The 11377-nt window shown below is 37.2% G+C and overlaps 1 protein-coding gene and 3 long non-coding RNA genes across 4 annotated transcripts in view; 2 read left to right on the forward strand and 2 right to left on the reverse strand.

Moving 5' to 3' along the window:
• Positions 1-2161, forward strand: part of LOC112148714 — a 4258-nt gene extending 2097 nt beyond the window's left edge. The window contains exon 3 of the long non-coding RNA XR_002919673.2: positions 1726-2161. This is a non-coding gene — a long non-coding RNA (uncharacterized LOC112148714). The remainder of the gene's footprint in view (positions 1-1725) is intronic.
• A 1349-nt stretch (positions 2162-3510) lies between these two features.
• On the reverse strand, positions 3511-5692 carry LOC112148108. Its single transcript, XM_024274913.2, has 5 exons — positions 5506-5692; positions 5331-5413; positions 5050-5229; positions 4791-4898; positions 3511-3609 (listed from the first exon to the last, which is right to left on the reverse strand). The coding sequence occupies exons 1-5, from the start codon at positions 5651-5653 to the stop codon at positions 3511-3513; spliced, it is 618 nt and encodes a 205-aa protein (XP_024130681.1). The 5' UTR covers positions 5654-5692.
• An 8-nt stretch (positions 5693-5700) lies between these two features.
• LOC118599189 lies at positions 5701-9819 on the forward strand. Its single transcript, XR_004948482.1, has 2 exons — positions 5701-5902; positions 9431-9819. It is a non-coding gene; the product is annotated as an uncharacterized LOC118599189 (long non-coding RNA).
• On the reverse strand, positions 6182-9436 carry LOC118599188. The gene is made up of 4 exons (XR_004948481.1): positions 7944-9436; positions 7661-7800; positions 6654-7547; positions 6182-6563 (listed from the first exon to the last, which is right to left on the reverse strand). It is a non-coding gene; the product is annotated as an uncharacterized LOC118599188 (long non-coding RNA).
• Positions 9820-11377: the final 1558 nt, after the last annotated feature.

An 11377-nucleotide genomic window follows, 5' to 3' on the forward strand; every position in this document is an offset into this window, starting at 1 on the left:
CCCCCCCCCCCCCCCCCTTTTTTCTCATTATTCACATTTACTTTATTTTTAAATTTAAAAGTTGATCTAAAGTCTGCAAATACATTATTTCAGTGACATCTTCCACACCCCTTCCCTTTTATTTCACTTAAACCCCCAATAATAGTTTGATACACAAAACAGGACAAGTTGACGAGTATATCATTAAAAATATCAAGCACCAGAATTAATGATCCTTTTATCATTTAATTGCTTTGACATATTTTACAAAATACAGCTTTGTTTTGCTGTAGATCATATAAAAAAATTAGGGCTGTCAGATTTGTCGCGTTAAAAACGCATTAATCTGACACGTGCTTGACGCCGACAATTTTTTTGACGCATTAATCGCGGATTTTCCATAGACTGTATATAATGGGGGGACCTCATAGCTCGATACGTCCATTATTTTTACATTCAATGGGATTTTCTCATACGTGCCTTTCCATACCGCGCGCCCTCTAACTCACCGGCTGCTCTCACTAGATCATAGACGGGTCTCCAACCACCGAGCTGCTAGCTAAAACAGGCCTGGCGCCAGGACCTGGAGAGCTCCTACACCCTAACCCGGCTCCGGTTTGCGTCCAGCACCACGTCTGGTGGTACCGGCTGGCGTCCAGCGCCGCGTCCCGAGAGCTGCGGACCCCCAACGTTCCGAACAGCAAGCTCACCGGGGGACGTTTTAAATGTTCTGGAGGTTTAAGCGTGATCCAGCCCCAGCATAGCTGTCTGTCTGCCGGCATATTTATTGTGAGCTCCACTGAACACGTCGCTGCTTCGAGCTGCAGCCAGAGAACGCGGCGGCAGTAACAGACTGTCAAACTATCCACAGTGTATCCCGCTTTTCTCAGTCTTTAATGTTTTAAAAAACAAAAGTTAATTGGAAATGATAAATCTCTATTTCATTTATTACTGTAGTTTAGCAGAGGAGGAAAAGATTTGGTCCTGACAAAAAATAAACATGAAAATGTTATGGAAATTTTATTTTGATGTTTTTTATTTTATTTTACTGAACGTTGATTAAAGTTTTAAATTTAAAATGCCCTTCACTTGCACTTGGGCTTTTGTTAGGCATTTTATGTTACAGCCTTTTATTGTTAAGAAAGTTTATCTCAATACAATGTTACAAAATAAAATATTTCTGATGAAAACTATTCATTTTGTCATTCTTGTTTTCATAATTAATGTAGAACTGCTAAATTCCACGAAGCACACATTTTTTTCCTTAAAAAAAGGTCACATATTAATATGCGATTAATCGCGAGTTAACTCTGGACAATGCGATTAATCGCGATTACAAATTTTAATCGCCTGACAGCTCTAAAAAAAAATAAAATTATCGCAGAAGACTGAGTTGAGCTGAGTACCTGTTTAGATTGGCTCATGTCTGGAACTCATTGAACATGTCTAGTGTTGCAGTTCTGAAGCCTTGAGTTCTGTCCAATTCTTGGTTAACTACAAAATTTAAGAGGCTTAAAACAGGTAAAGACAGTGCCTTTTTGATGAAAGGGATTTTACAGGTTATTTTTCATTATGTAGTTATAACGACAGAATTATTTTTGTTTTATCATTATAACATCAGAGTGGATCTTGTTTTGATTAGAAAACTAAGAAAAAAAGTAGGGCATGCCATTTTTGGATTAAGAACCATGGCTTTGTTTTGTGCAGTGCAATTAATATGTTGTCCCTCTTTCCCACTTCCCTCAGGATTGAGTGGTAAAGATTTCACATTCCAAGTGGATCGTATGTGCTCCTGTCCTTGTCCGTGGACTTCCCTAGTGGCTTGTCTAGCACCCACCAGCTGTCCCCAAGCTCCATCTGGATGAAGTCAGTCTTCTACTCTAATCAAACATGTAGTTGTAGAGTTGGATACGCAAATTCTTATTTAAAATTCCTGGTACATTGGGTGTATGTACTGGGAGAGGATCCCTCTGTCGTGTGGACACTCCATAAGTTTTCTATTATAATTCTCCCAAGAATCACGTTTTTAATTTTGGATTGGCAAGAAGGAAATCAAAGGGCAGAGATGTCCATTTTAGATTGTCATTTTAGCGATTACCTATTCAAATGATCTTATCTTTGATTTTTGGACAGTTAATGATTTAAAGCCCCTTGACAAAACTGTGTATTTATATTGGGCTATTTAAATAAAAGTGAATTGAATTTGAAATAAACTCCTTGGATGTGAACCTTATTACATTATTGAACTAATAACAGAATCTTCATAAAGAACGATAAACAACAAATACATAATTCTGTTTTAATGCAAACCTGATGCGTTGAGTATCTGGAGAGCCATGGCCTTTCTCTCTGCTGCCATTTCTTTTGATGACGTACCAAATGTCATGACAGGAATGGCCGGAAAAGAATTCATAATTTTTCTTGCCATCTAGAAAGAACATGAAAAAAAGCAGTTATTCGTTTCTCTCTTCTCTTTCTCTCCTTTTCCTTCTCTCCATCTATATATAGAAAATAATTTCTCAAAGATATTTAAGGAATGTTGAAGAAATATTGTACAAAGATACATTCGAAAGAACTCACCATGAACACAATAACGCCACAGCTGCTTCCATCTTGCTGGACCGGATGTTCCGTCACTCCCCCTTGCCATTTCACATCCACCCACTCTGTTTTCCCCAAACAAGTTCTTCGAATTTTGAGGTACTCACTGAAATTATAATTTCATGAAAAAATAATATTTAAACCACATCAGTCAGATGTTATAGACTATAAGGCAATGTTTGGTTTATATATTGTGAACATACATATTACTATAACATAAATGACAATAGCAATAAATAAAAAAATTATATCACAATAATTACTGATAATATTTTCATGTCTACAGTCAATGTAAGATGCATCAATTTATAATTATGTTCCTCAGATGGAAATGCAGCTGGAAATGTTAACTTTACCATTGATGCTGAGTGTTTCGCACAACCTGCTGCTTTACAATGATGCTAAATCGTTCACAATTTGTATATACACACACGGATGGCAACCCTTTTCCTACTTTCCCTTTTAATTCGTTTTAGGCTCTGTTCGAAAAGCCATTACTGTTAACAGTAGTGTTTTACTCATTCGTATTTAAAATTACTGGATTTTCAGACAAAATCTGAGTAAAATATTTATAAATATGTTTAATCCTTCCGCTCTCCTTAGCTTTTTTGCATTAAAAGTGGGGTCATCTGGACCCCACAAGACAGAAAAAAGTTCAGCGCACTATCATTGATTTTTGAATTTCACTAATGTCCATGACATACATAAAATCCTGTCCCCCTTTGTCCACATTTTTCATGGAAGGAATCACACATCAATATGTGGTTGGAGTCATCTGGACCCCAAAGAGAGCAGAAGGGTTAAATACTTGTTTTACAATTATTAGTTATTAAGCAATTTTGTGGCTCCGAGTTGTTATGCTATTATGAATGTAATGTACGAAACATGTTATTTTAATTGTCTTATCACAAAAATCTAAAAGGACACTTCTTACCTCCACTTCTGGGCAGCAAGTTTTGAATCAGACACTTCAGGAGATCTTGCAGCTGGATCCACCAGGAACACTGTTTTGTTGACGGCATTTATGTACTACCAAATGAGAAAAAAACATTAGATTATTGAAGTAGAACATTTTATTTTTAATTATAATTATTTTCAATACAAACCAGAAGTTTCCAATGCACACCGCCAGCATTAACAGAAGAAACCACACCCTCGTAGTTGTCTAAGTTCAACTGTAAAAGGAAATTGTATGGCGTTTGAGGATTAAGCTCAAACGTCTTTCGTAACTTTTCGAACAATTATATTTTAAGATCTATTTATAAATACCTGGCGGAGACAAGTTGTGTTCTTTGCCCGTAAAACACTAATCCAGAAGTGTAGTGATTCAGGATATAAATCCTTTTACTCATTTTTAGTTGGATAGCCAAAAGCTGAAGGAGTCCTTCGATGATCTACATGAGAAACAGTTACAGATGAAAACATCACAATAATAATAAGTTCACCCTGCTAATCAATTACCTTGTCAACATAACTGTGACTTGTTAATTTTGAAATCATGAAACAAGGGCAGACAATAAAAGTAAAGTAAATAAAACATTGAAAAAATGTCTTGCCTCTCCAGTTAGCCACTGATGTGGTTTTAGGCTTCGCAGCTCACTGTGATGAATGACAATGGAGTGACCTCTGGTTTGGCAAGGTAACACAGCTACCACAACCTCTGTGTTTTTTTTAGTCCACATTGACTTTAGCTGGTTTTGAAGATCCTGCATGCAGATAGAACGTAAGGTCAATGAAATTATAATTTTACACATCTTTCTTTACGGAATTAGCTCTTTATCTATCAATTAAAAAAATTAGCGTGCTTATAATATCAGTAAACATATTTTTTTAAGTTGTATTGTGACACAAGTTGCAGTATTACCATACCTGTTCTTCTGAATTGGACGTGCTGCCTTCTGACATCTTTCTTAAGGTCTTGATCCTTGGTTTCTTTGATGGGTTGAATGAAGAATCAATCTATTTCGTTATTTTGAAAAGGAAAATAGATCAATTACTACCCAAAGATGTTATATATTTATTATATTTAATATTTTTTATATTCTTTAATGTATTTTTCTGTCTGATGACATACATTTTATAAAATAATTAAATGATAAATGGATTTATTGATTATAAACCACACACACGGGTGGAGGCAGTGAGGGAGGGATGGGTGGAGGGACACAAATATACAATGTAAACAACTGTATATATTTCTTTGGTAGTACCTTTTTGGTAGATGTCTTGAAAGGAAACGCCTTCTTCATCGCGGTAACGTATCTCCCTTTCTTCTTCTGCTTCCGTTCCTTCCATTTTTCCATGGTAACTCTGAATCTCTACAATTAAATTTAACAGAAGTAACAGATATTTTATGTGCAAATTTTAAGTCTGGTTTTCGAAAATCCTGACAATCAATAAACAAATTGATCAGTGACTAATGTTGCAATACAACAATCACATATAATTAAATAAAAATTAAGCCCTAACCTTTCGATGAACATCTCTTTTGGCGTCTTCATATTCCTTTAGCAGAGCACTGTGGGACTTTTGATATTGCACCACAAAGTCATCAAGTCTACTAAGCCTGGTTGATCTGAAACGAATATGTTTCAAATCCCATTGGCTTTTCTCCATGATTCCTTGTGTTTTGTTGTCCTCTGTTATGTTCTAAAGAATTCAAACAAAGTATATTAAATAACAAAATATTATCAATGTCTTTTTCAACAGAAAAAATTCAAAAACACGAAGAAAATAATTATTGATCTTACTTGTCTCTTCAGTTTTCCCAGAATGCAATACTTCTTTGAAAAGTCACCATATGGTTGTGCAGTACCATGTCGTCCAAGGTCACCTTTATTTACAAAAAATACAATAAATGCAAAACCTTATTTTATACAAAACAAATACAATATCAATATAATGCATTTTACGAATTGAACTAACCAAGCATTATCCCACTCCACAAGCCAGCAAACGGAAAATAATACTTTGTCTTGTGATCAATCAGCCCTTTGCAGAAATAGACATTGTCCTCTCCATTCTCATCCAGTGGGGCACATCTAACCACTTCAGCATATCTCCTTCCAAACATGTTGTTTCCTTTGATTTCCTAATTTTAAAAATTGGAAAAACAATTTGTTTTGGCAATCTGCCAGTTCAGCTCTTCCTCCTCTGTTGGCTCCGCCCTCCTAGCAGGACATCAGGTGGATCTCATCACTGATCAGCAGTGTGTGCTTCCACTCTGATTGTATAAAAGAGCTAGAGAAGATCTCTTCTGTAAGCAAAACACTCTGAACCTGTGTGGAAAAAGGATGCTTATGGAAAACTGAAGAGGCAGCCGGTAAGCCCTTGCTTTTCATTAGTGATGGGATAATGATACCTCAAGGAGTGTATTGACACATTACACAAACTGTGTTGACACTGTATTGACACTGTGTTGGTCACTCAGTAGTGACCTCTACTGTAGATAAAAATCATTGCAGGTAAATAAAATGAAAAGATGGAAGAAATTGCATGCTGTAAACCCAACATTAGCCTTGTAATCATAATATAATATGTAAAATACAGCAAATGTATCCGTAATAAAATTGAGAATTATAATATTTAGCTTATGTATGGAATTTTGTTAACCAAAGTGTTCAATCATATGAAATAACACACTGAAAATGAATTAATTCATACATTTTTATTGAGGAATAAAAGTTTTTGGAGTGTCTTTGCTCCTAGGCGATTTCTCCTCTTAGACACCAGTTCTCCAGCCTTCGAAAATACACGTTCACAGGGAACTGATGAAGATGGCGTGCACAGATATTTGAGAGCGAGTAGATATAGGTGTGGATATGTTTTCCGGTTGTTCTTCCAGTATTGTAATGGGTCTTGCGTTCTGGGTGTGTTTCCTTCGGCCAAGTAGCGTTGTACTTCAACAATGGAATCCGCTGTAGAATTGCTGTTCATCCTATTCTCCTGAACTTCCATGTCGAAAGGTGTCCAGAGATTGTGCCCTAGTAGATGAAAAAGAATCATGTCATGTGATACTACAATAAACCACGTAAATATATATATGAACGGACAAAAGAATGTGTTTTTCTTACCTGAACTGGGTTCTGATCCATGTGAAGAGCTTGGTTCTTCCGCTGGGTCAGGGTCATGGCTCCTCATTTCAGCAGCGCACTCAGACTTCAGTCTCTTAACAGCTTCTGTTGCTTTTAATGGACTAAAGAAGCCGACTGTTTTAAACCTGGGGTCCAAGAGTGTTGCCAGTGTCATCACACTGAGTGATTCCATGTTGCAGATGGACTCAGTTAGTCTCCTTTTCAGGTTTTCTGCCAGTTCTTGAGCAGCTGGTCTTGTTAGTGTTGAGGCTTGATGTTGAAGCTCAATGTGGATCATTCTCATCAGAGGAATCACCTTTGACCCTGAGACTCTTTTTTTCCTCAGATAGTTCTCTTGTGGCTTGTTCAAACGGAGAGAGCACCCTGAGCATCTCTTCAATGACATCAAAATCTTCAGGAGTCAGTGGAGTAATATCATTTCTCAGTGAGGCCAAAGACACCCAGACTGCCTCCTTCTGCTCAGTTATTCTCTCCAGCATGTGGTAGGTGCTGTTCCATCGTGTTGGCACCTCGTTTATTAACTTATGCAATGGTGTTCCCAGCTGTTGCTGTATTTGAGCAAGCTTTTCTTTGGCCGTGGTGCTTGATCGAAAGTATGTCACAATTTGCCGTGTTTTGTTGCGTATATCTGTTAGCGTTGTAATGGGGTCACATGACTGTGTGTTTCTGTGAAAAATGCTGCACTCCCAAGACTGATGTATGCAAGTCATGGCTGTCTTGATCCACATAGTGGCATGTAACGGCAAGATATGCCTCCATATTAATGGAGGTCCACATGTCAGCTGTTAAAGTAACAGCAATGGCACTCTGGAGGTCCTTTTTTGTTTTCTCCTTTTCTTCCTCATATTTCTGGTCGACCAAGTCCTTGACGGTCTGAAAATAACCATACAAACAAATATTGTAATACCTTATGAATACATACATGTTTCTGTCTTTTTATCCACGGTACTCATTAATTAATTCAACCATACATTTATTACACATACCTTCCTGCTTGGTAGAACATATGAGGGAGCAACAAGCTGCATGAGCGCCCTGAATCCCTCATTTTCTACAAGGGTGAGTGGCTGACAGTCTTTGATGATCATGTTGACCACAGCCTCATCCAACGCTTGCTTGTTAGGAACTGGAAGCCAAAAATAAATATTTTTGTTTAAAGCTTGTTAAAAGGAATGTAATTTTACAAATAATATTGCAGAGTTACACAAAGCATTTTGTGTGTAATAAAGTATTTTTGAAAATTCAAAGTTTGTGAGAATGTCATCATACCTGGGGTACTCGCAGCAGGAGTGTCTGCCGACTCTTCATTGCCATGCCGAGCTCTATAATGCCTCAGCATTGATGACGTGCTCTTATTGATGTAAGACAATTCAGTTGAGCAGAGCCGACACTTCACCTACAATAAAAAAAAAAGTTAATTTATCTGAAAGAAAAATCCAACCTCTTAGTAGAAAAGAGTAGAGACACTGAATTAAGAACTAACAGTAAACAATGGCCAAAGGAGGAAAAGATTTACCTTATTCGGCGTCAAAAGATCAAAATTATTCCAGACTTTGGAAAATTTCCTGGAACGGTCCATGAGTAGAAGCAATGCAAAAACTCCGAAAGACACAATAAACAGTTTACTCTCTGTTACGACCATCGTCGTATTGTTTTTTTTTTCTTTATTTTTTATTGTACTGTGTACAATGCAGGAGTTCTTTTTGTATGTGTGTAGGTTCCTTATGTTCTATTTCAGGTTGTGGATTGGTGGACCGAAGATCTTGTGGCAGCTCAAGATTGGCCGGAGGAAGACAGATCCCAGCGCTGGATTGGAGGAGAGAGGATTGGTGGCTGCTCAGGATTGGAGGAAGACCCTTCATAAACCAGGCATCTCCACTTCCTCGCGTGGGGAGATTTTGTTGGTGGACTGGTTGTCTCTCCTCCCCACCTTTTATGAGAACTGTTGTTGTTGGTGGTTTCTGATGCCTTTATTGAGAAACTTGAGACTTGTGAAGAGTTTTTGTGAATTTAAGACTTTTTGTTAGTTTAAGCAGCTAGTAGGGGTGAACTGCCATTTTGTTTGTGACTGTTTTCTCCTGTTTTTGGTTAGTTCAGGGAGACAGGTTAGACTCTGTCATTTATTTTGTTTTGTTTCATCTACAGGTTAGGTAGAGGGTTTGACATTTGAGTTAGTCCTGTTTTGTTTATTATTTTGGCCTGTTGTTCACCCTGAAGTCAAATGCTTAATTTGTCTGTTTTTTGGTTTGTTTTGTTATCTTTGGTGAGGAGTAATAAAACCTCTTAACGTCTTTGTACAAATCACTAGTCAGCCTCTATTTTGGTTGTTTGGGGTTTTTCTGACTGACATTTGGTTTAGTTTTTTTTAGTTTTCTAGATAATTTTCTTTTCTTATGTTATGCCCTGCACCCCTAGATATATGGTGCATAACACTCTCCATACAACAAACCCACGACATGTTGATGCAGTTCGGTTCCTTATAAACACAATTTGGCGCCGGCACCTCAAACCGATACACTTCCTGTATCGGTCACGTGCTTTTTTGTTAGTGATACACGCACCGATACGGGGTTTCACACTTGTGCACTCGGCACAGTGTTGGCGCACCAGTGTTGCTCGTCCCATCACTACTTTTCATCCCAGACTGCAGTCAAGTTTTGGATGGCCTGCTTTTTGCTCTCTGGCATTTAGTTACTTACCTGCTGGTTGAAGCTGTTTCAGTTACTTACCTGGTGGTTTTCCTTCTGCTGTTCAAGGTTTTTCACCTGAAGAATTTCCAATGAAGCTGAAGAATTTCAAATGAAGCTGAAAAGAATTTCAAAAGAAACTGAAGAGATTTTCAAGGGGAGCAGAAAAGGTTTCCAAAGGAAACTGAAGAGGTTTTCAACAGAGGCTGAAGGGATTTTCACCTGAAGGAAGCTAAAGTGAAGCTGAGCTAAAGCAAAGGCGAAAGAAACCTGAAGGAACCTTAAAACTGGAGCTGAAGAAAACTGAAGCTAAAGTGAAAACTAAAGGAAAGCTGGAGTGAAGGCTGAAGAAAAGCCAAAGGAAAGTAAAAGGAAAACTAGAAGAAAAACAAAGGGAAATCTTAAAGCCAAGATCAAAGTTAAAGCAAAATCAAGCACAAAGAAGAAAGAAAAGAAAGTTCAAGAAATTGAAGAGGAAAGTAAAAGCTCAACTTGAAAGTCCAAAATAACACACTCAAAGCAAAACCCAGAGCAAAAATACTACAGTAAAACCATTACTAATAACAAAAAACTGAAATCATTGCTTCAACTGAAAAATAAATTAAATCTGAGTGAAATCCTTGTCCATCTCTTTATTCCAAAGTATCCTATCCTTTCAAGTGTGGGAATCCACACAGTTAAAAAACCACAGCGCTTGACACAATTAACAATGGAAATATATATATATGTGTGTATGTATATATAATTTGATTTAAAGATAGAGAGTTATTGCAAATACACACTTACCTCCAAGTCTGGAGCAGTCGTGTCTGTTTTTGTGGCCTCGTCCTTGTTCAGCCCTTTTTTTTGAAGCCATAGTTGGAGGTTGTTGTAATGTTTTTCAACATTGTCCCCAGTGCATGTGCTGAAAAACACAACTGCTGCGCTTTGCACCATGTCATCCAACTCTTCGAGAGATCTTGCAGTTGTGAAAAGTCCAAAAACATGCATGGCCAGATGGTAGTGGTTGGGCGCACTACAAAAAGACAATGTAATCAAAATATTGATCTTCTGTAAAACTCATATTTATGATTTAATAAGTTCATGTGTGGTGTTTATGCTTAGTTTTACACCTCTATTAAACAAAACAAATAATTTAGATCCCCTCATCTGTGTAAAAGGCACTGTTCAATAAATTAGTCTAAATTCAAATAAAATGTATTTATTAAAAATTTTATAACAATGTGTTGTGGAAAAATGTCGAATCCGAAGGAAGAGCAGACACAATTCAAGATTAACACAAGTATTTAATAACAGAACTCAGAAAAATACACGCGGTGCACGGTGGTGCGTAGGGAAGACTCTGTCAGAGTGTTCCGACGAACTGACAAAACCTAAGCCTTTTATAGGACTGGTCAAACCTTCTCCAAACAATGCTGCATATCACATGTCCCGACCCCCTTGGTTAATCATCTCAGAGTCATCTGCTTCCTGCATTAGTCTCAGGATCAACTTATCTGTGTCTTAACAGAATCAGCATTTATCTCGGGGTCAGCAGAAGCCTCTGCTTCCTGCATTTGTCTCGTGATCAACGTGCTATCAATGTCTTAACATCAAACACTCACTACGTTGGAATTCTAACGAACTGAAGGCTGTTTTAGGCATGTATTCAGAAGGATGTTTTAAAATGCCCACTAGGCTCATTCAAAGGTTACAGCTTCATTAAAAGGTTACATATAGGAATTAAATGGAATTACAATTTAATAAAAAAATTATCTTACACAATGACAGCTATGATAAGTTATCTAAACCTTTCTAATGTAAATAAAGAATATTTCTTACGCAAATCTACTACATCCTTTTCAAGCAAAATAAGATGTGTACGTATGTCCAACTTCTTGTCAAAGCATAACATTTGTTTTTTTTTATTATACTGAATCAGACTGTTTCGTTACATAGTGGCCAAAAAAGAATTTTCTAAAAAAAAAAAATATAGAAGGCTCCAATTCCCATCCTGCCTGTTTCTGATGAATTTTC

This window comes from Oryzias melastigma, linkage group LG9, assembly GCF_002922805.2.
Source record: "Oryzias melastigma strain HK-1 linkage group LG9, ASM292280v2, whole genome shotgun sequence".
NCBI lineage: Eukaryota > Metazoa > Chordata > Actinopteri > Beloniformes > Adrianichthyidae > Oryzias > Oryzias melastigma.